At 41.0% G+C, this 23,777-nt stretch overlaps 1 protein-coding gene across 1 annotated transcript; it reads right to left on the bottom strand.

Annotated features, from left to right (window-relative positions):
• Nucleotides 1–80: 80 nt before the first annotated feature.
• Nucleotides 81–12,663, bottom strand: LOC125741736 (ras-related protein Rab-40C-like). The gene is made up of 6 exons (XM_049013021.1): nucleotides 11,009–12,663; nucleotides 7,088–7,148; nucleotides 6,636–6,696; nucleotides 6,009–6,086; nucleotides 5,170–5,392; nucleotides 81–3,636 (listed from the first exon to the last, which is right to left on the bottom strand). The coding sequence occupies exons 1-6, from the start codon at nucleotides 11,160–11,162 to the stop codon at nucleotides 3,356–3,358; spliced, it is 858 nt and encodes a 285-aa protein (XP_048868978.1). The 5' UTR covers nucleotides 11,163–12,663; the 3' UTR covers nucleotides 81–3,355.
• Between the last annotated feature and the right edge of the window lie 11,114 nt (nucleotides 12,664–23,777).

Genomic DNA, 23,777 nt, shown 5'->3' with positions numbered 1-23,777 from the left:
TTGTTGTGTGTAATAAAAGGACAGAATGCGAGACGCCCCGTTTTTCATTCATTCATTCATTCATTCATATAAACCAAATGTAAAATATTTGGAGGTTTATTTGGGGGAAAAGTACTTCCATTTAATACGAACTGTACAATCCAAAACGATTAAAAAAGTTGTGTTTAATTACAAAGCATTCTTCATTTAAGTTACCCAGCAGCTTAAATCAAAGTAAGATAGTGTTTTACTCTAACCACAATATTATTACATTTCCCTTTATATAACACGAAAATGGAAAAATAGCAAAGACCAAACTAGCTGTTGTAAATGAACACCCCCCTTCCCCCCCACATCCTACACACAAATAAGATATGTTACAGTCCAGCCAGGTTGTTTAAACACAAAAAAAAAATCAAATAAAAAAAATCCCACCATTCACCTTCAAAATTACAGGGAAATACAACTCAAATGGAGGAAATTGGAGGAGCTTCACGGGCTGTTAATTGCATTTACGATCCATGGTTTTACTTCATCCCCGAGGATAAGTTACATTGCTTAACATGGCAAATCTCCCTGATAAGTGCGAGGGCACAGGGATCTGCTCCCTGCCAGCCATGCAGGGGACCTGCGAGACACATACATCCCCAGGGCTCAGTCCGAGGAGGAAGACTTTAAACGTAACACTGCTGCAATCCTCTGCTACGAATGCGGACCTCTGGACTTCTGTAACAGGCAGGTATGCAGGAGTAGTGGAGGGGCAGAGCTGATGCGGTGAGCCTGCGGGGTCGGGGCACTGGGCCAGAAAAGCTCATCCTGATTCCTGGATCTCACACTTTCCTCTCATTCCTACACTGGGTGTAAACGGCAACAGACAGCTACTTAACCCACAAAAACAAGGGACAGTTGCTCTTCATAAAAGGAACTTAATTATAATACACATCCTTAGGAAACCCGACTCAGCCAGTGCTATCCTGGCGTCACAGACAGGGCTTGCAGAAGTGGGGAAGTTTGGTCCCTGAGTTTCGGGGAGGTGGGGGTCAGAGAGGAGAACCGCGGAGGGGGGGAACCAAAGAGCAAGAGTTTGTGAGGCTCTGTGCAAAACACAAGACGATCCCTGAAAGGGCATACCAGAAATGAATTAAATAACAGGATAATTACAATATTACACTGTGAAGCTTTGTTACAGCGACAGGAAAAATACCTAAATGAAAGCAGGAAAAACACCAGGGCGCATTTTAACAGACGAGGCTCCCTAGACGAGCAGTGAGTAATGATATCAGCAGGCGTAGAGCTGCTTTTAAGGTGTCTAGAAGCCGGCACACTGGCAACCCCATTAACAAAACCACTCTCTGCTTAAGTCACAGACGGAGCACCTACTTGGCTTTCATTCTGTTGACATATTGAAGCTTTTCTGAAGATGAACTGAATCTAACTTCAAGCTGTACATCGTGCATTTAAAAAGCACAACCCTAACACGCAGTTACTGTTCTAAGTGAAAACGGTTCATTTTGTATGGAAAAAAAAATCTATTAAAATATTGCGACTATGAAACAGTTGCAGGCTTCTCTGCATTTCCCCGATAGTGGATTTGGCACAGGAAGGCCGGCCGTGCAGGTTACTGAAACACGGATGACTGAATGAGTTAATGGCAGAAAGGTGAAGGAGTTTAGCTGAAGTCATCAGTGTGATGTGGAAGGTTACAAAATCAGACCCATGCATTCAGCTGAAGACCAGCCTGGAAGCACTGGGAATGAAGCCTGGCTGTGTTAACAAGCATGTTCATTAGACAGAGTGAGTAATGGCAAATAAGGTGGCTCTTCACCTTTATTTAAGAGCCTGAACTGGACCCCAATTAACAGCTCATCCTTTCATAAAACTCTCCCCAGCCAAGGATGGTGGCTACACAGAAGAAAAAGGATAAAACAAAGGTGACTCGTGTTCTGGCACACTCGGACCCCATCGTACTTCACCCTCGTTATTGACATGAGTTTACTTGGTAACTGGGGGGTAGCTGAGGTCCAGTCCTATGCATGCGCGGCAGAGCAGAAGCTTTTCGTGGCGTTTTGCTCCACCACATACAGCTATTATACATTACACTGTTTATACATGTACATGCGCAATTCCTTGTGTACTTGGATTAGTGATTTTAGATAAATTCTACTCTAAAGACCGGAGAAAGAAGTTTCTTCCCCACAAACAGATTAAAGAGTTTTCCATTTAATCTCAAAAATATTTGCTCTGCTTGCTAACAGCCCATCCATAAAAAATAAACTTTAATCCCAGCTCTCCAAATAATAAAGGGTCAAATCTTGATTTTTTTTTTTTTTTTTTATGAAAAAGGGGACAATTTTCTAAAATGATCAGAATGCTGCTGTAAGGATGGTGTTCAGACTGAATTAACAGGGGAACCTTGTATGAAGATCTGTAAAACTGTACCACATTTTAATAAGACTCACCATCACCTCATTCTAAAACTCGTCACCTTCATAATGAAAATGAGGGAAATGTAAATGGAACCAAACAGAAATGAGATCAGGGAAGATGGAGAACGGATAAGTAAAGATCAAAGTCTGCTCGCGGCCTTCACTGCCATAATACGCCAGACGCTAAATGCGGCTCTGTTCTGAGACGTCTCCAGGATGGCCAGATTGATCTGGAGCACTTGAGGTTCTTGACCTCCTGCTGCCAACGTTGGCCAGTTGGTACAGCCGTACTCTAAGACCACGTTCACAGGGTCAAGTGTGGAGGAGAATGAGATAGGGGCAGCTTGTCAGCTGGGTTAACCGATGTGCGGCACAATATTGTTCAGTAGTGCGTTGTGTACAGCTTCCAATCATTAGAAGAGTGTGGATCTCTTATGGAAAAGAAAAAGCAGAAAAGAAACCCCAACATCTGAGAGCAAACCGCAGATATCCTTAGGGGCAGGCGAACAACGTAAACTTCTTGCGATTCTTGATTTCACCTGTTCCAAGCACGTGGCTAAAAGATGCCATCTGAACCATCTACAAGCACATGAGGAATTTCAGTGCAAAATTTCATTACAAAATAAAGCAAACTGACCACAGCCAAGAATCTGTCTCCATTAAATATCAAGTGTAAATACTGTATTAAAATAAAATGCAGGAAAGTAGTTCCAACTAGCTATAGTGTTGCACGGCTCCAGGGGGTTGGAGAAGCCATTGAGATGGATGGATAGACAGCTAACTGTGGTGGCTGCAGGAGAAAGACCCTGGGTCCGACCACATAGCCCCAGGCAGGACAGGGTCTTCATAGGAGGAGATGGCCCCGTTGAGGGCCAGTCCATGGTTCTGGCAATGCAGTCTCTGAAAGGTGATAGATAATGATTGGGGGCTTGGGCCCCCCCAGCGACATGCTACGAGATTTTGCAGTTATTCCTGGCACAATTCTGTGGTGGGCTTTGGGGCGGCCGGACAGACTTGGAGCGCTTGAGGCTGTTACCCTTGCTGCTCCCAGTGGTGGTGGTCAGTGTGGGCCAGTAAGAGCGACCATGCATCATGACTGCGTTCATCCCGTTGGCCATGGAGAAGGACTTGAGGTGGCTCTTGATGGCCACAGGCAGGGGCAGCTTGTCGATCAGGTGGACAGGTGTACAAGACACAATGGCACGGCAGCACAGGTCCTGGAGGCTGAACACTGAGGAGAAAGAGCACACAAATGTGGAAGTCAGCATCTTTAACTTTTTGCAATGACCAGGGGTGCTGTGAAGGGGAGTTAGGACAAGAGTCTCTGACAGGGGCCCTAAAAATTTTGAAACATAATAGGATTGGTCTGGGTTGAGGGCCCAAAATTCCTAGCAGCACCCTGGGCAATGACAGGCATTCGCCTACGCGTGACCCACAATTCGGGCATTACCTATCTAATCTAAAACAGGGTTTATTGATGTTAGGATTAGCAATGGGAGAAGGTTTAAAAGCAGTACAGTGTACCTTCAATCACCACTTCTCATAGCATACCTACTCTCTTTATATTTAGACAGATTTAGAGAGAGACAGCCTTAAATCTCCAAGGGAAAATGAATCATTGATTAGCAGAAATATTCAGTTCAAGGCTCTGGTTTAGCCAAAAACAAGAAAACTTATGCAAATTATTCAATTATCCAACCAGTAATAATAAAAAAAGTTAAGTTGCTCTGAATAGGAGTGTTAAAAATGGTTATGTAACACTTCATTGCAGTAAAACAGAGGGCGACTGTTTACAGATTAAACTAGATTACTGTTACCATTCTATGGTTGAAATTCTTTTTTTTATAAAATGGTATAATTAATGCTAAAGCATATATATAAAATCCTTAAACAGAACTCAACTCAATAATTTGAATAATCATTGAAATAATTAAATGATCAAGTTTAAGTATTACATTCTTACTGTACATGAAGTCATTGGGGGAAAAAAAATTCACTTCCAATAAGATTAATGCCCCTAAAATATCAATTTAAAATTCAACTTCTAAGAATCATCTTCGAAGAAAGTCAGACCCATGTTATCATGAAAGAACCAAGTTTATAAGAAAACAAGATCAAGAAAAATATCAAATAGGCTGCTTGTGATTTTGAAAGCAGGCTTAAAGCGATTAGGGAATATTTCTGAAAACCTAATGAAAAACTTCAAGGACATTAAGAGCACTTAGCAAAGGCCTCAGGAGGTTAACATGCTAACAGTGCTGCCCGAGGTGACCAATGGGGTATCTATCAGCAATTTTTACAGGAAGAACCTCATTTACTAGTTCTACAAATGGGGAGGATGTGATGGATGTCTGATGTTTAAATGGTGCTGCTTTGGATGGGGCACAGACAGAGGAAGAAGACAGAAAGCTTTGCTGAGACAAGGCGATCTCTTCACCTCCAGCACTTTGCTCCTGAAAGCCTGCGCGCTTCCTTGCTGATTGAGAAGACATCTTAAGTTTCAGCTGGTGCACAGCATGTCTAACATGCATGTTTGCAGGCAGTACCACACTCAAAGTATGACAGCTGTAGACTTTGAAGGTTAAGAGACTGGGATTCCTGAAAGTCCAGTCTGACTGGAAATGAAAATAAACACTAACTTGTAAATGACTATGTTTCTGTTTCAAGTCAAATGACTGACAGTTCAGGGTTCCTCACTGAGTTCCCCGCCAGTATCACAAAGAATCACTCCGAACCGGATGGCCTGCCCGCCCTGCTCCCTCACCTCGGTTGGGTCTCCAGAATTTCTCCATGCCATGCCTCATGAGCACGATGCGGGACAGCTCTGTGAAGGACTCAATGACGTTGAAATTGCACAAGGGGCTCACTTCGAAAAAGGTCATTCCGTTCTTCTCAGCATAGGCGCGGGCTTGCTCCGTGGGCACCTGACGCTTGAAGGCCAGGTGCAGTCGATTGCCCACTAGGATGCGTGGCACACCAGGGGCATGCTGGGAATTCAGAGAAACAAGCAATCAAAGGGGGCACAGAGAACTACTGGCTCAGGTATCACCCATGCAATAGTTACATGACATGGCTTTTATTACCAGCAAATATATAATGCACTGTAATTAAACTACTGTTTACAATTTCAGTAAATAATTTCTGCACCAGCTGAGAAAACGTCCTCAGCACTGGGATAAGAGCAGAAAGTTCAATATGATAACAGATCGGATTTGGAGCAGCGCATCTACAACTTTTACACCGAGTATAAGCTACAGATAACGTCTACAGGATACGAGGAAGCAGGAAACAGTAGAGCCCCACATGTATGGGAGAGGGCTAATATTTGGATGCCAGCACCCACAGGATGTCCTATGAGGGAAACGGAGGGGCGCTTTCCACTGAGAGGACAGGAAACACAGGAAGACGACGGAGGCAGGAGAACCCATGCCTTGCATTCCAACAATTTAGGCTGCTCGGTAGTTAAAGGGCTTCTGAGTGGGCCCTGTGAGGATTCGCTTGTAAAGGCGCTTGCTTGCGTAATGGGCAGAGCACGCCGATAAGAACGGCAACTGCAGCTCTATGTCAGAGAACCACACAGATCAGTTAAAGGCGAACCCTTACCTCATCAATCTCACGGATCCAGCGGTCAATACCGTCAAAAGACCAGCGATTGGTGATGTCATACACCAGCAAGATTCCCTGAGCAAACAGAAAAAAGGGAGGACAATCATTTTCATCCATAAATTGACAACAAATAGCGCAGACTCTGGGAAAACAATCCACCATCTACTGTCAAGGAGCGTCTGCCCTTTCAGGTTGCCAAAAAAAAAAAAAATCTTTGGTTCATCAAAGCGGAACATTCAGAGGACACTCGCCATGATCCACCAATGATCATGCCTTTAAAAAAATTAATCAATGGTCACTGTGGAAATAAGCACACTGAAGGACTTGGCAATCGTCCCACAATCTCTCCGGGAAGTTCATGCGGCTGATTACATTTCAAGAGCTCTGTACTTTCCAGCTAAATGCTGCAACATACTTGCAGCAATTGTGAGGGGGCTGGGAGCTTAATTATGATCAAATTAAGATAAATGGCAGTATTTAAAGCTGGCCTAAGTGGCTACTGGAAGACAACATGTTCTTGAAATCCAATCACTGTTGACACAGATTGGGATTCATCATACCGTTATCAGCCAACTGGCTACAACTCACCAGTAAGCAAGACTGATAAAGGTGCAAGCTACCTACCTGAGCACCTCTGGAGTAGGACCTGAAGATGGTGCAGAACCTTCCCTGTCCCGAGGTGTCCCTGAGAAGCAGGTAGACAGATGAGTAAGTCTGCTGTTGACAGCGGGCAGGCAAGTAAGTATGCCAGGCTCAGCGGCTCTGAAACAGCCTGAACCTGTGCCAGGCGGGTGACTCAAGCAAAAGCCCTTACACCCGAGGTGTGATTTTATAAAGGACAATATAGAGTGGGAATAAAGTTTCATGGCTATTAACTTTAATGAGAAAATCAGTCTAAAGGCTTATTTACATTAGAACAAAACACAGAGGCATGTATTTACATGTAAAATTATGGCAAGGTATGAAAAGATTTCCAAAGTCTTGCTGGCAGTTCACACAACCTTAATCCATAACTATAAGCCATCTCTCAACTATCATGTTAAGATTTTCATCATCCTTTATGACCATGTACATACCACAGCTCCAATTTGACTCTTCTCCCATCCAGCAGAATGGTTGTGGTTTTGTAATCAATCCCTGGGAAGAGAGAGTGAGATTGAGAAAAGGGTAAATAAGGATAAACTCGTACTCGCGCCATTGCTGTCTGCCATCACACAGTCCTTGCTGCTGACTGCCTGAATGGACATTTTGGGGATGCGTCTCCCATGATGGGCTGCTGTGAAGCTCAGGGCCAAGGCGTTAATGCAGACTTCTTATCGCCAGGTTTCTGTTTCAGCCTTTTCACTGAGTGTTTCCATTAACAGCACCATTTCTCAGACCAGCACTTGCAATTATCTCTACACCACAGATAAGAGCTGTGGTCACCCATTAGCATTGTAGCGCTGCTATACGGCCTAGAGTACTTCGTAACATCTGTGCTAGAAAAGAGAAGCGAAAGCCATGTATTGTTACACTATAGCTTCTGCAGTGTGGTAAACAAGCAAAGCTGATGACCTCAGCATAAACGGAATCCACAGAGTAATACACAATTCCGAAGCCGTCAGAAGTGGACCGGCAAAAATGTACGTTAAAAGTACACAACCTGAATAAGAGCGGTGATTGAAACTTTGAAATAAGTACAATTCAGTACAGGCTCCACAGAATCATACGCATTCATCACATTGTTGTTGATAGCATTCCCTTTTTGAAAATGCCCTTTTAAAATCAGAAAAGAAAAGAATCGGCGCCATACCGGACAAAGGATGACCAAGTTTTTACACGTACAAACTTACTGGCGGCACACCTAAACTGAAGTTGGTGACCAGCTCACTTTGTTATCAAATGCTTGAGTAAACAGGTCACTATTTCCTCTTTTGTACTGTTCACACCCTGTACAATGAAAACCCCACATCCCAGCGGTACCACAGACCATCAGGCCAACTGAGGAGGCAGACTTTAACGGGGAAAACAAAATCAGCAGCACTAAAAACAAGGCCAGTGCAATCAGAGTGATCAGAGCAAATGATCCCTGAAGGTCATGCAATCTAGCCATGGGGAAGAACTCTTCCCCAGAGTCTGAACATAAACAACCAAACTACCACTACAGGGCTCTGCTAGAAGTCTTACTTACACTACAGGATTAAACTACTAAGTGAGGAAGGCACGTCAGACATTCAGTTGTCCTGGACGGAAAATACTTTGTGTACCTGTACACTGTTTGAATAAAAAAGATTTAGACAGGGCATTAAGGTACAGGAATTCTAGTTTTAAAGATGACCCAGTATTAACTTGAATAATGGAGCATTGCTGTTGCATTAAAGGTACCATTAAATATCCTTGTAACTGTATTCTTGCTTATTCCTTCTAGTTGCACAGTCAAAACACTGCAAATAGACACTGCAAATCTATGCAGGAATGTCTACAAGGATAAGATCAACTGAACTTCAGCTACCTATAATCTTAGATGACGATTACTGCAATGAAAAATTACTTTTCAAACATTGTTTTACTTCAAACACTTCAGCAAATGTTAAATTGATTTAAATACTATCCAGTCAGTTGAATTGAACCACACTGAATTTTTGCATGAATAAGCATGCTCTCTTTTATGTAACATACTGCAAACCATGTATCTAGATAATATCTAGATCTAGATAACTAGATGGTACTGTCTCAGTGGGAGAGATACACACCCCATGCAATACGCTTCGGTTATCATCGTCTCAGGTAGAGCTTCTTTCCCAATTTCAGTCTTCTGGCAGAGGCCAGCAGCTTTCCTTCAGGAATATGGCTGTATTTGGCATCATTCAATATCCGCTAGCCTCCAGGTCCCCCACAGCCCAACGAAGTGAAGAGAATAACCGCCATAAAAGGACGAATCTGCTTCAGATTGCAGTGCTGATCTTTGAGAGATGTGCCATCTCCGGTTTTTAGACATAACATTTTGCAATGCCGCCAGAAAAAAAACAATCTTGCTTTCATCAGATGAAAGCTTTTTACCACATGGTTCCAAACCTCCCAGAGTGCAGTTTTACTCGTTTTTAACTGCTTTCTCCTCAGCACCCTCCTGTACAGAGCAGGTCTGTGGTCTGAGTTTATAATGATGCAATGTAACAAGCAGACTGTTCTCTGACAGAAGGCCTGATAGTCCTGCAAGCTTCTTCCATCATCCCCTAGTTCTCCTTCCAGTTTGGGGAGGATGACCCCATGCTATCACCATAACTCGTACTTCTTAAAAATTGTTTTGATGATGCATCAGAGACTTTCAGCCCATGGTGCATGACTGTGTGCAAGTACATGTGTGTGTCTTATGATGACCCCCCCCCCCCCCCCCCAATCACCCTAACCAGGATACACCTGTGGAAGATGGGTGTATTTAAATATCTTACTTAGTGATGCAACCAGCTTTAAATAATAGAAAATTAGTTAATTACAACAAGGATGGATGGGGAGGAAATTGCATTGTGTGTGTCCTGTCGAATCTGTCCAGAACATTTTGGGGGAAAAAAGTATAAATAGCAAAAGCTGGCGATTCATATATTTCCAAAATACTTAGATAAAGAAAGAAACATACAAGATTTCTATTAGAGATCAGTCACTGATTTCAGGGGTTCAGCTTTTCCAGCCAAAAAGGCATCAGTTGCCTCAACAGAGAAAAATACAAACATGGCATTTAACATTTCCAGTACGGTTCAGATCTGAGACAAAATTCCAGCAATTAAACTGAGATTTTATCTCACCCCTTAATACAGATGAACTTCAAACTATGATGACAGATTACCTCAAGTTAGATGGCTTCGCCTGTCCAAGTACCGTGGGACATACAAAAAAATACACGTCGGAAGAAATATATTCAAGTTGTGGAGCACGCAACCTTAGAGTTAACCACCTCCCCCCAGTTTTCCCTAAACAAGAGCCAATGTAAATGTTCAAGATCAATCTATTAATATGCTTAACCTACTGCAACGTTACAGTAATGAGGTTTTCATATATAAAGACAGTGTCCTTCCTCTAATTTCTGACAGTGATTGTGAGCTTGGTACCATGAAAAGATCAACAACACTAAACATTGCTGCAATGCTCACAGACATTCGTCCACTTTAGCTGAGCAACATACAGATTTAAAACAGCTGTCTTATGAAAGCTGAATGATTATTTGGAGCATACAGATTCCTATTAAGGAGAACCACTATGAAGCTATGATCATGTGGGCGCGTGGGCTATTTTCCTGTCATTGCTGTCTTTGCACAGCTGCATGCATGGCCCAGAGGCACATAACCACAGACGACTACAGCTGTGTTCTGCACTTCTGAAGTGTGCCGTCCACCAGTTTACATTCCGTTTGTGCAAAAACAGGACACGTTTTACCAAGCACAAATATGCTTTCAAATGCTGAGCTGGCCTTGTGCAGCATATTGACATGCTTAATCTGCCATATCACATACGCATCTGATCAGTTTGTATTTCTGGTCATAAAACAGAAACATGATGCACCAGCCTTTCAGATTCATGTAAAATTTCTGGGACAGCTGTGCTCCACCTTCAGCAGAATAATGTTGCAACCACACATAAGTGACACTGGCAGGACATCCCATGGGGAGGTGAGCATCACACATCTAAAATTAAACAGCACTACCACAATTTCGAGCTGGCGTCCTATGGAGGAAAACATTTGAAGGTCTGATACAGGCAATAAAAAGATAAAGAGCATCAAAGGGGTGATGTTACAGTAAAACTAACAGCAAACATATTGAACAATACCTGGTTTCCAAGCACATCACCCCCAGAGTTTTGGTAACATTACAATTTCTACACCATCAGTAAATCTCGCAACTTCTAAGATGACATGTCTTTTTAGACTAATAGATTTTCCTAGCCTTCTGTGAATGCCTGGTCTACTCATCACCAGTGTTACCTACTGAGCAACATTTGTGCTGTGTGGCTCCAGAAATACTCACCACTGCTGTAGGCATATGGTGACTCTGCAGATCCATCCTGCAGACTGTCTAGGATCTCGCCTTTCCCCACATCGCTGTCTCCGACCAGCAGGAACTTCAGAAGGTAGTCATAGCTCTTGACGGGGCTACCCTGGGTGCCCATCCTTCCTCTCATTTGCACAAAGGTGAACTGAGAGCTGGTCTCTTGGGAACACCCTTGTGCCCAGCCGGATCCAGCTAGAACCGAGGTCACTTCTACCCCTTCTTGACAGGGTGCAAGCTAACGTCGAAATCCCCAAATAGTCGTAAAAACAAGCACGAAAAAGACTGACTAGGACTTCCACAAAGGGTAGGTAATTAAATGTAGGCGTGCAAAAAATATATTCACACCAAAATTCAGATAACAGAGAAACACAGGGTTATAGAAAGAAGACTCACTGAAATTTACCGCCGTTTAGTGTCGTTTATGTAGTATAAATATGATTCCGAGTCCAGCTGCAGTCGCCTGGGGCAAATGACCTGAAATATGGCTTTAATGCGGATCAACCGTCTCTGAAGCTGCACAGTTGTCAAAGAAAGTTAAATGTGAAGATCGTCCATTAAAAAAAGCACAGCTCCTGCTGAACAAAGATCCTGAGGTGTAATGCAGAATGAAACCCAAATGGTACTCGGTCCTTAGCAGGAAAATCACATCTTTGTTTTTGTTATGGTGAGCCCAGCTGGGTCCGGGGGCTCATTGTCTTCACCGATGGTTTAAACAAAGACGACCTCACCGCAAACCGTGTTAAAAACGGTCCCAAAGCGAACATTTAAAAGGTCCTGAATAATAACACAGGCATTGTTTTGTATTTGATTTTAAAAACTAAACGACCGCGGACGTACCTATTGAAAACGACAGATTTCCGCCCGCTGGCATCTCCAGCTAAGCCAGGCGTATTAAAGCGAGCTTTTCGGGGCTGCAGCGAGTAGTGACGCCCGGAATCGAGAAGAATGAACTACGCACATCCATACTGCAACTAAACTACCCAAGAAGCTGGTGAAAGTCACGTCTAACCAGAAACACCAGTTAACGACTCGCTATTCAGAGTTAGCATGCTAGCTTGCTAACAAGCAAAGCTAAATGCTAAGACCTACTGGCGGTAATTATCTAAATGCCATTTACTAAAGGCGATAATAACTTGAAAGCAGTACTCTGGGAAAATACACCCGGTTATTTGCTTTTAAAAATCGAAGTCTCGCTTTTCACTCAGCGGAGTGAAACCCACAAACAGCGGTCTCCGCAACAGGGAGCCTTGTGCTGCCGTCGAATCCGCCCTGGACGTTCAAAGCGTCGTGTGTGCAGTTACATATATCCCGAGGTCTGGTATAAGGCCTGTGCTAGCGCGCAGCTTTCTTCTTGCGAATACTCCGGTTTTGGCTTTATTTGGTTTGGTACCTCCGAGTCACAACAAATTTTGCTAACCTGATATCACTCGTCATAAACAGCGTACTGTTGTCCATAGGTAAACTACACACGCAGGATAGCGTCCAACGGTAACACAGACGCAGACGACTCGGCGCTGTCACTGAGGACGCGGAGCAATCCTGCTTCGGCTCAGGCTCCAGCTCCAGTTTACCTCTAAACCGCCTCGCTCCAGCCCGGCTCTGTTCCAGCTCCAGTCCAGCTCTGCCCACCCCCAGCCGCGCTAATCCCACCTCTTTCTGCAGATGCTGTTTATAAACTGACAAATATTTATTCACACGATTAGTGTCAAGTCATGAAGTGTATTGGTGTAAATAGTTAAATTATATAAATGTATTTGAATATGGTGATGTTTATGCTTGTCTTTTCAATTTCAAAGGTTTCAACAATAGTTATACATTACTTAGCGTCACTAAACAAGCAATATGCTTCATTCTCCGTTTCCCCGTTATCAGTTGTCGTACGGTTCTTCTAAAAAAATAATGTTCACTCTGGATTAAATTTGTAGTGAAAATGATGGCAGCATAGCGACTGTGGGTTATCAGGTTTTTGTGACGACAAATATAAAAATAAACACGAAACATGAATAACTATTCGGTCGGAAAATACATGAACTCTCATAAAACAGCCTTGTGAAACCTGGCACTAGTAACTTCATTTTACTTTTCCACTTCGTCAATGTGTAATATTGTCCATATTTGCAATATAGGAGTCTAAACATCAAGGTATAATATATAAATGTGTACATAAATGGTTCCTTATTTGCCCATTACTGCTCATATTCATGGTTATTTCGAAGCGGATTATATAACTGCAGATTGCAGCTAATAAAGGAAGGTCCTTTTTCTGTAAGTGCCCGGGACGACCGTATCCCATCCCTGTTCGTGCTGACTCAGCGAAATCTCCCTGAAGCAGCAGCGGTAGCGCTACGCTTTATATTGTTAGTAAATGATAGTTAAGCAACAGAAAAAAATCTGCCTTGAAGGCTCTTCACACAATTGTATATATGACATTATATATAGGTTGTACAAGCACATAGAGCACTTTATTAGGAAGATCTGTACACATGTTTATTCATGCAAGTATCTAATCACCCAATCACGTGGGAACAATGCGCACAATCATGCAGCTACAGGTGATGAGCTTCAGTTAATATTCCCATTAAACTCATCAAAGGGGGGGGGGATAGAATGTGATCTTAGTGATTGGTGTCAGGTGGGCTGGTCTGAGTATTTCTGTAACTACTTATCTGGTATTTTCGTGAATGACAATCTCTAGAGTTTACTCAGAACGGTGTGAAAAGCAACCAGAGAATGGCAATTCTGTGGGTGGAAACGCCTTGTTGATTATAGAGGTCAGGGGAGAATGGCCAGACTGATTCAAGCTGATAGAAAGGCTGCAGCAATTCAGATAATCACTCTGTACAACTGTGGTGAGCAGAAAAGCATCTCAGAATACACAACACGTCAAACCTTGAGGTGGATGTATTACACCAGCTGAAGACCATGTCCGGTTCTGCTCCTGTCAGCCAAAAACAGAAAGCTGAGGCTGCCTGGGACAAAAGCTCACCAAAACTGTACAGTTGAAGACTGGAAAAGTGTAGCCTGGTCTGAGGGGTCAGGATTTGGCATGAACGGCATGAATCCATAGACCCAACCTGCCTTGTGTCAACAGTCTAGGCTGCTGCTGGTGGTATAATTGTGTGGAGAATGTTTTCTTGGGACATTTTGGGCCTGATAAAACCAATTGATCATCGCTTGAATGCCACAGCCTATTTGCGTGTTGCTGCTGACCATGTGCATCCCTTCATGGTCGCAATTTACCCATCTGGTAATAGCTGCTTTCAACATAATGTACCATGTCGCAAAGCAAAAGCTGTCTTAACCTACTTTCATAAGCATGACAATTAATTCTGTTTTTTTTTTGCTAAATATGCTTAGATACGTAGTTCTATCTATAATGTATTCACAAGGATAAAATACCGCAGACTTTTCTGTTTATGGATTTGCATTGTTTCCTAAGTTTCTACGTCACATTTAATGATTAAAGACATTTAAACTTGCCAGGCAAAGATCTAGCATACTGGACAACACATGCAAATTCAGAATTGCAATGACAGTATTGTTTGATGCACTATTGCTGTTGTTATTGTTTTATTTGTTACCATTGATTATTTTATTTTAAGGATACTTAAAATAGGACTACGGACTATGCTGAGGTAAAAAATTAGGACTTGGCGTCTTATTAACAAAATAGTTCTATAACTGATTTAATGATTCTGTTAAAGTTACTTTTTTATCGAGGCAGATTGGAGAACTTGAAATATGCAATCAGTGGGCAGATCATAGATAAAACGGGTACATATCTTCGCACCCTTGTCAAAATGGCAGTCTTGCAGGCATGAGTCAGCAGTGGTGCCCAGTATATGTGCCCTGTGATGGACTGGCATGCCACCCAGCCTTGTACCCAATTCTGCCTGGGATACTCTCCAGGTCTCCTCCCTGGCACTGACCCCAATAAGCAGTTAGAAGATGTCCGTACCACTGGCACAGTCATATTTCCCAACCTGAACAGTATATTTTCTGCCTTTGGCTGGCATATTCTACGAAATGCAGCATTGCGCCATAAACATTGTGTCAGCTATTTAATAATACAAAGGGTTTTATTTGGCCATTGTGCTGCTTTCCTAATGGTAAGCCTGCAGACCACAAACACACTGCGGTATATGGGCATAGTGATGAAAGGATTTGGCTCAGCAGTAGTCTACAGAGGAGGTCCTCATCCATGACAAGAGCTAAGTAACTATTATAGGATTTTTTGTTTTGTTTCCTCCATTGTCTTCTGATATTTCACTTCTTTCTGCCCTTGTTGTTCAGTCAATGTTCTTGTTAAATTTTAGCAAAGGTGCCATATAAAACTCTCCTTAACCTTTCATCTGCCAAAATTCCAACTACTTATCCTGTTCAAGGTCACAGGAGGGTTTGGAGCTTGTCCCAAGCAGCATAAGGCAGAGAAACACCCTGGATAGGATGCCAGATCATCACAGGGCACACACATCGTGGAAATTCATAGATGTACTGCAATAGGAAACCGGAGCAACATGGCCAGTAACGCTGCAAGTAGGGGTACCGTGGGTGCTGCAGCACCCCTTCTGGCTATTTGTGGTAATGCAGTGTCAGAATACTGTAGGGCAATGTGCCCATGCACAAGATTTTGTCAAAAAGAAAAACATGACATTATGTTCATTATCTCACAATGACTTTATGGTTATTTTTCCAAAAGGACCAATGTTGTCGATTGCTACTGATGTTACAGAAAAGTCTATTGTTCATTCTGACTTTCAATACCCAGAGCTCAAAACATCTTTGCACACCCATGTTGGGCAGAGATTCAACAGACATAGGGCAGAGGTGGGATTTGAACCCCCAACTGTGGCAGTGCTAGGCTACACCACTCCCCATTAAGCCACTATGCTGCTCTTAGATAAAAACATAAGTAATCTACAAACGAGAGGAGGCCATTCACCCCATCAACCTCGTTCGAAGAGAACTTAACTAATAGCTTTTCCAAGGAAGCAATGTCCTTCTTAAGGTATGCTGACCAAACCTGCACACAATATTCTAGGTGGGGTCTTGCAGGGGAATTATATAATCGTAGCATCACCTCCCTTGATTTAAACTCCACACACCTAGAGATGTAAGCCAACATCCTATTGGCCTTTTTTATTGCTTCCCCACACTGGTGAGAGTGGGACATGGAAGCATCAACATACACACCGTTGTCTTTCTCATAATCAGCTACCTTTATTTCAGTGGAACCCATAAAATATCTGTACTTTATATTTCTGCTCCCTGCATGGATTACCTTACATTTATCTATGTTAAATTTCATCTGCCAGGTATCAGCCCAGTTGCTAATTAAATCAAGATCCCATTGTAGCCTCTATGCTGCCAATTTAGTATCTGCTACACCACCCACCTTGGTGTCGTCTGCAAATTTAACCAGTTTACTGTATGTATTGGTGTTAATATCCATCCATCCATCCATCCATCCATCCATCCAAACCGCTTATCCTACTGGGTCATGGGGGATCTGGAGCCTATCCTGGAAGCAGTGGGCACGAGGCAGGGAACAACCCAGGATGGGGGGCCAGCCCATCGCAAGGCACACTCACACACCATTCACTCACACATGCACACCTACAGGCAATTTAGCAAGTCCAATTAGCCTCAGCATGTTTTTGGACTGTGGGGGGAAACCGGAGTACCCGGAGGAAACCCCACGACGACATGGGGAGAACATGCAAACTCCGCACACATGTGACCCAGACGGAGACTCGAACCTGGGTGTTAATATCATTAATGTAAATAAGGAATAATAGTGGTCCTAAAATTTAATGCTGCGGTACCCCACTATAAACGCAGGCCCACTGTAACATTGTGCCTCTAATAACTACCGGCTGCTTCCTGTCTCTTAGATCAAGCCACATTGGAATTAAGTGATATGACTGAGTAGGTCTATCACACAATGCGGCAGTTCAGTATTAACAAGGAAAATTCACTGTATACACTAAGATATGTTCAGTCTAAAACAGAAATACTGCAGCTTTGTAGAAAATCAGTTGTTTGACATTGACTTTGACAGTTATGCACATTATTATCTAGCTAAACATAGTCGACTGTCAGTTGTTGTGCTTGATGTACTCTGGTAAACTTCAGCTGGTAATATATATTTTCTACACAACAAACCAAAGCAATTTTACTTGAACTTGCTAATAATGTCGTGATCTTTGAAAATGATATGGTTTAGTTCATTAACACAACGATGCATATATAATGATAAGAAAAAGAGTTTCTGCAGCGTGCACCTTGCAGTTACTATTGTAATGCAAAAATAAGAACAGCAAAGGCTGTTTCTATAGTCTTTTAACAGCGTCAAGCGACTGAATATTTAATATCTCTTCTGATTACCTGCCAACCCATTGAGGTTCCTGATACTAACCAGCACTTTCCCATTGTGAACTTCCATTTAAAAAGCTGACAGCCCCAGAGAAGGTGGTAGAAGAAACAAGTCTTACTTTCACAAGGGGGGGGTGTATTGTGGTACTGAATCACAATGAGACTGACAAGACCAAGACGAGAGAGAGGAAGTAGCTGGCTTCTGCTATCTCATTAAAATTTAGTAGGATAGGCTGTTATGCTCCTGCTGCTATGGTGACAGTGTGATCATTTACAGTATACAAGTCAACTAAATTTTAACTAAAAAAACATACATGAGATATTACACATATTTTTGCAAGTATATGTGCATTAGTCAGAGGGTAATGTTTATAAGATGTTGAAAGAAGAAGGATAAATATTTTATGCATGAGCATGTTATGTGAAATATGCTCTCTCCAGGTGGAGGTTAGACAAGTCACATCACTTCAGGACGTCGTGAGAGGGAGATGCAGGGCGAGCAATACGCCTCATTTATGGTAAAACGACACACAGCATCATAGGGCATCCCTGTCTTACTGTGATGACTTGTTATAAGTCACTGAGAATAGCTTTGGAAAAAACAAGGTTTTATTTATAAAAGAGTTGGAAAGGTGGGTGAATATATTTCTGTCATTTATGTTCACCTAGGTGCTACATGTATCTAAATATAGCAATGTATCAAGAAAACAAAATAGTTTGATGCCCTTTAATTGCTGGAATGTTCCAGAAATAAACTAAATTGCATAAAATGTGTTGTGTTTGTGTGAGGTGTGCTAATGTTAATTACTGTCTCACTGTGAATTTAGTAAAGCAGCACAGCTGTATGTCACGTTCGGCTACTACAACAAAACAATGTAGGGAAGTTTACAATAATTTTGTGATGATAACCTCAGCTTTTGTAAGCGAGATTTTATAAATCAGTAGTTTTTTTCTTTTAATTATTATTATTTAATGATTATCATTTAATGTATCTGTTCAGTTAAAGGGCCTTAAAACTGCGATTTCTATGCTAAGTAATATATATAATATGACTTAAAGCTCCTTAAATGACTGTGTGTTAAAGGGTATTATGTGCCAGCTAGAATTTAACAGTTTTATTTATATTTGTTGATCTAATTAAAATCACATTATTGTTAATGACTAACTTGTTTGTTGTTTTTGGTTTGCTAAGTGTCTGTGATATGTTTTGCTATCAAATTGATTTGCATTATGTCTAAAGCTTATTGCACTTGTGTGAATATGTATCTGATAGGGTGAAATTACAGCTGCTTTTCTGCTTTTTGCAGTTTGTAAACATTATGCAGACAGTGATCAATCCATTCATTTTCTATAACCATTTGTCTGGAGTTTACACCCAGAGACTACTGGCACTAGGCAGGGAATAACCCAGGATGGGTTGCTAAACCATTGCAGGGCACACTCACACACCATCCATGCACACACGCACAACTACTGAAAACATGGAGTCCTCAATTAACGTCATCATGTTTTTGGATTGTTGGGAGAAACAGGGGAAACCCCACAATGACACAGGGCGACCATACAAACTCTACACACCACAGCTCACAGCAGCATTCCGGGACTGTGAAGACAGAATTGACCCAATTCAAAACTATGATGATTACAGCAGAGGATGGATTTTGAGTTTATTTGTTTTATGACTGCCTCCTCGAATGAGACTCAGTGTTAATTCTAGCATAAGAGTATAATATGAAGGTTTCTTTTGAATCCAAATTCACCAAAGCACTTTCTGTAAGTGTATCCTAGGAAAGGAGTTTAGTATCTTTGGTACCTCTATATCAATGTGGTAAAAGAATAACAACAACAATAGCAATAAAAAAAATACTACTATTACTATACTACTACTACTACTACTACTACTACTACTAATAATAATAATAATAATAATAATAATAATAATAGTAAAACAACAAAGAATAAAGCAGGTTAATAGTTGGATTGGGTGTACATATGTGCTGGAGTTGTATGCTTGTAAATAATAGCTGATAGGTCTGAAATCCTTTTATCCAGAAGCTGTAGTTCTCAGTATTACCTAAAACTTCCAACCTAGAAGCAGACTTGTTTTTCATAACTGAGCTTCTCACCCAAGAGTCGCCTAAACGTCCTAATGTTGTGCTAAACACCTTTAACATACTGTACTGTGTAACAGAATACACTGACAGAGCTATGAAGAGTGAAATAAAAAACACAGACACATTCTATAACGTCTTCAACTTGTTAAAAACTTTACCAAACTTGAAAAGGCATTTCTAATAGGTGTTCATAGTGTAGCCAGTAGGGGGTAACAGTGTTTTAAGAATCTTCTTAAGTGAAGTAAAATTTTGGTTATTTGGTTTGCTGTATTAAAATAACAGTAGCACTATTAGTGAAATATTTGTTGATTAATTATATTGCGTGTGAATTATGTATTTCATCAATGAATGTTATAAAAAATAAACATTGACTAAAAACTTTTAAAAATAGACAAATGTTCCGCTACATTTTTCATAGTATATTTTTCATATTAGGTCAAGTGAGATGAATATTTACCAGTCTAGCATCAGACAAAGTTTTTCTATATTTAATGGCTTTTTATAATTGAAAGCATTTAAGTACCATAGAACTTTGTAAAAGGTTTTTTCTCTCAATCTGAAATTTAAATAATAATAATGTAGTTTTGTTCACATATTACTGGAAATACACGTGGCTGTTTGTCATTCTATGATGTACTGGTTAGGGCAATATCCAGCATTTTTAGATGGAACAAAAGAATTGTAAAGAAAGGTATATCAAGCATATTTTCATGATAATTATTAATATTTTAAATCTAATATGCATTTTCATATATTTATTAGATATATACTGAAATAATAATGGAAGATTAAAGAATGAAGAAATGATGAAATGATCATTCAAAGTTTCTAATGTTTATTGTGTTTATTCTAATGTTTTTTAATATACTGGAAAACTTTACCAGCATATCATTTTCTTGGTTTATAGAAGTCCATCCATCCATCCATCCATTTTCCAAACCGCATAAGTTCAATCAGCCTCAGCATGTTTTTGGACTGTGGGGGAAACCGGAGTACCCGGAGGAAACCTCACGATACCATTGGGAGAACATGCAAACTCCACACACATGTGACCCAGGCGGAGACTCGAACCTGGATCCCCGAGGTGTGAGGCAGCAGTGTTAACCACTGCACCACCATGCCGCCCCTTTATAGAAGTCATGTCATGTTTATAAGTTAACAACTTCACAGAACTCCAGACGGATATAGCCAGGCACAGGTAGATTGGGGATGTCCTCAGGCCAATATTGATTTGGCGGATGGACAAGGCTTTGAATACCCAAAGTGAATGAAGAAGCAGGGAATAAGAGAGAGTGTGCAGACAGACTTGTGGCAGCTAGGAACCCCGAATTCCTCAACAGTGGCTCTTACTTCACAGCTATTGCTCAGATCTGGAAGGACGTTAATGCTTGTTTCTCAGTCTGAGCAGAAATTATGGTTGAAAGAGTATGCTTTTTGTTGTCCAAGAAAAACATTTCCTGAATCAGCTGAAAAGTGACATCATCTAGTACATAAAGGGCAAATATTATGGCTTGTTATCTCCTCTGACCATCGGGAGAATTTTAGTAGTTTTACACACAGGAAAAACACCAACAATAATGTATTATATGTTTTCCTGTTGCTTGTTGACTAAAAAAACACACTTTCTGTTGGAAAGCATTTTTCGACATAAAGCACAGGGCTTTTAACAGTTTCTAAAATTGGACAGCAAGCAGCCTTGGAGCTCAGCCTGAGTTTTGTGGCAGATGGTTGGATAGCCATTTCTTCACCCCTCAGGCTGCTTTTGCCATGACCTGTTACAACCCATCTCATTTATACAAATGAAAGACAGAATGTGTTCAAAAAGTTAGGATGCTTTGGATAGGTGTCTAGGTGCATTTTTACATCCAACTTGTAAACTGGTCACGGTTGTGTGTGTGTGTGTGCATTTGTAGGGAGGGGGGAAGCCTATCCCAAACAGCACTGGTACTAGGCTGGGGTACGAAATGGATGAGATGCCAAACTATCACTGGCTAAGGCATGTACACACACACTATGAGCAATAAAACCCCTACATGTCTGAAGCAGCAGTGCTACCCGTCTGAATTCATTTATTTATTAGCCGTTAGCTAATAGCTAAGGTGACTTAATATTTTATGGGTTGATACAAGTGAATACCAAGTGTAGCATTTGCAGGTGAGTGCCTAGCTTGAGGCTATACCAATATGGCCTCAGTAAAAAAGAAGCTCATCATATTAAAAATGGACCAATACCCCCACACACTTCACAAACAAGAACCAAAAATTAATTCCTTGGGGAGACCATTAAACAAAAACGGCCCTGTCAGAATCGAGAGGACAGAAACCCGACAAGAAAAGTAGAGTGTGGAATTATTCTCTCCTATTGAATTGGATCAGCTGACACAAGGGAGCAGAATAATCTTTGTGTCTTGGTAGAATTTCCTACCAAATATTCTCATCGAACCATCCTTAACGAATACCTTATAGCAGTATTAACATATATGATGTATGTACATTACTAAATACTGTTCATCTTATAAATGAAAGGGAGTGCATACAATATTCAGTCATATCACTCTCAGTCCTTCTGTAAATATATGCACTTGGACTAAAGAGATACATAAAATGTAAACCTAAATAAAGTAGATTTACAAAATAAAATAAAAGTAACTAATGAATTTGTTTGTATGAAATATGTATAACAGTTGTCTGAAGCTTACCTGACATACAGTAGTAAAATAACCACAAAATGTTCTCTCTACAGTACTTCCTTTCAGATGGAATTTTTCTGTCAACAAGGAAATGCAAGTTATACAGCAGAATTAATTTGTTTCATTGTTCATTTCTGTGGACATACTACCATCCTATCAGTTATCATTTTATTAAGGCAAAACATTATTTTTTTGGACCCTTGCCACAGTCATTTGTAAACACTTAATAAATGCTATAGCTACGTCTTTCTGAATCCATAAAAAAACACACATACACACAAGTCACTGCAACTGCAATTCAACTGTAATTTTAATTACGCAATTTTTCTGCTACGTTTGCATGGTTGACCCCCAAAAAATGCATTCATTTTCTCCTTGAGGCTTGCCTTATTTTCAAAAACATTACGACAAAAGACTCCCAAAGGCTCCTATCAGCATTCCAGCTAGCTATATTTAACCAGCCGCTGAACTGCGATCCATCCACCCTCAGCCCGGGAGAGCTCTCACCAGCGCGAATCTCTGCTCTTACTGGGAAACAGTCAGGCATCTCAGTAACTCCTGTGAGCTGCCTGTCACCCAGCCTGTCAGACTGCTCTCTTTAAATGCCATAAGCCAGCTTAGCTTCGTCCTCACTCAGAATGGGAGGGGTCCCCACTTAGACTGCTCTCTGGGCTCACTTACAACAAAACATGTCTCTCCTTAAAGCCACGGAAATTATTTTATTCTTCCTTTTCACCATCTGATGGACAAGACTGTTTCCTGGACTGATCTTCACTTGAATAAATGTTCACCTGAGACAATGCATCAAGACTTCCACAGTACCTTCCCAGTAATCTCTGCTCCGTATTCATAGCTCTGACAGAAAATACCATTTGGCGACTATAGATACTGATACGACTTGTGCAACTTGTTGATTTGTTTGTTTTTCTACTATCATGTCATACATATGTTGATTTAATTTGTTCTGCTTATCAGGTTCTGGTCTCAAGTTCTTCCTGAACAGAACTTCTACTTCGTTGTTCTAGTGCATCAAATGTGAGAAGACCATGACCAGAACCAGCTATTGTTAAAAGCTTAGTATGAAATAGAATACATATACATACCTATACATATAGATAAGATTTTAACAGTTCTGACCTATTAGTTGAGTTGTCCCCAAATGAGCTCGATGGGCCTTGTTTGTGAATTTCTTCTTAATACTCTGGGCAGGAAAACCAACTAGAAAATGGATGGATATTTGGGTAAATTTCGAATCTTCTTCTAAAGTTAGTTAGTAATATTATGTGGTTTTTGTTATTTAAAATCTTTGAATGTTATCTAAAACATCAAAACCTCAAAATATATTACTGTATAGAATTGATCAGACTAACACATTAATGTTTTAAAAAATGGTTGAAACTATATGGATGATACTCTGTGATTAAATATTTCGGATTTCAGTTACTATTTGATGATTTCTAGGGAGGAAAAGGTTTATTGCTTAGAGTTCATTTGATATAGACAATCTGGAAGCATTTTTATGCACGACTATCTTTGAGGTGCGAAGCACAAAAGCAGTGTTACCTGA

This window comes from Brienomyrus brachyistius, chromosome 5 (genome assembly GCF_023856365.1).
Source record: "Brienomyrus brachyistius isolate T26 chromosome 5, BBRACH_0.4, whole genome shotgun sequence".
In the NCBI taxonomy this organism is placed as follows: domain Eukaryota; kingdom Metazoa; phylum Chordata; class Actinopteri; order Osteoglossiformes; family Mormyridae; genus Brienomyrus; species Brienomyrus brachyistius.
Note: the sequence above shows the minus strand (reverse complement) of the source record. Positions and strands in the feature narration are given on the sequence as shown.

Bases quoted from the DNA above. Each gene is read 5' to 3' on its own strand.
- LOC125741736 (XM_049013021.1), bottom strand. From the start codon at position 11,162: ATGAGAGGAAGGATGGGCACCCAGGGTAGCCCCGTCAAGAGCTATGAC. The intron at 7,149-11,008 runs GTGAGTATTTCT...CTCTCTTCCCAG, and splicing joins ACCATATGCCTACAGCAGTG to GGATTGATTACAAAACCACA. The intron at 6,697-7,087 runs GTATGTACATGG...CCTGCTTCTCAG, and splicing joins AGAGTCAAATTGGAGCTGTG to GGACACCTCGGGACAGGGAA.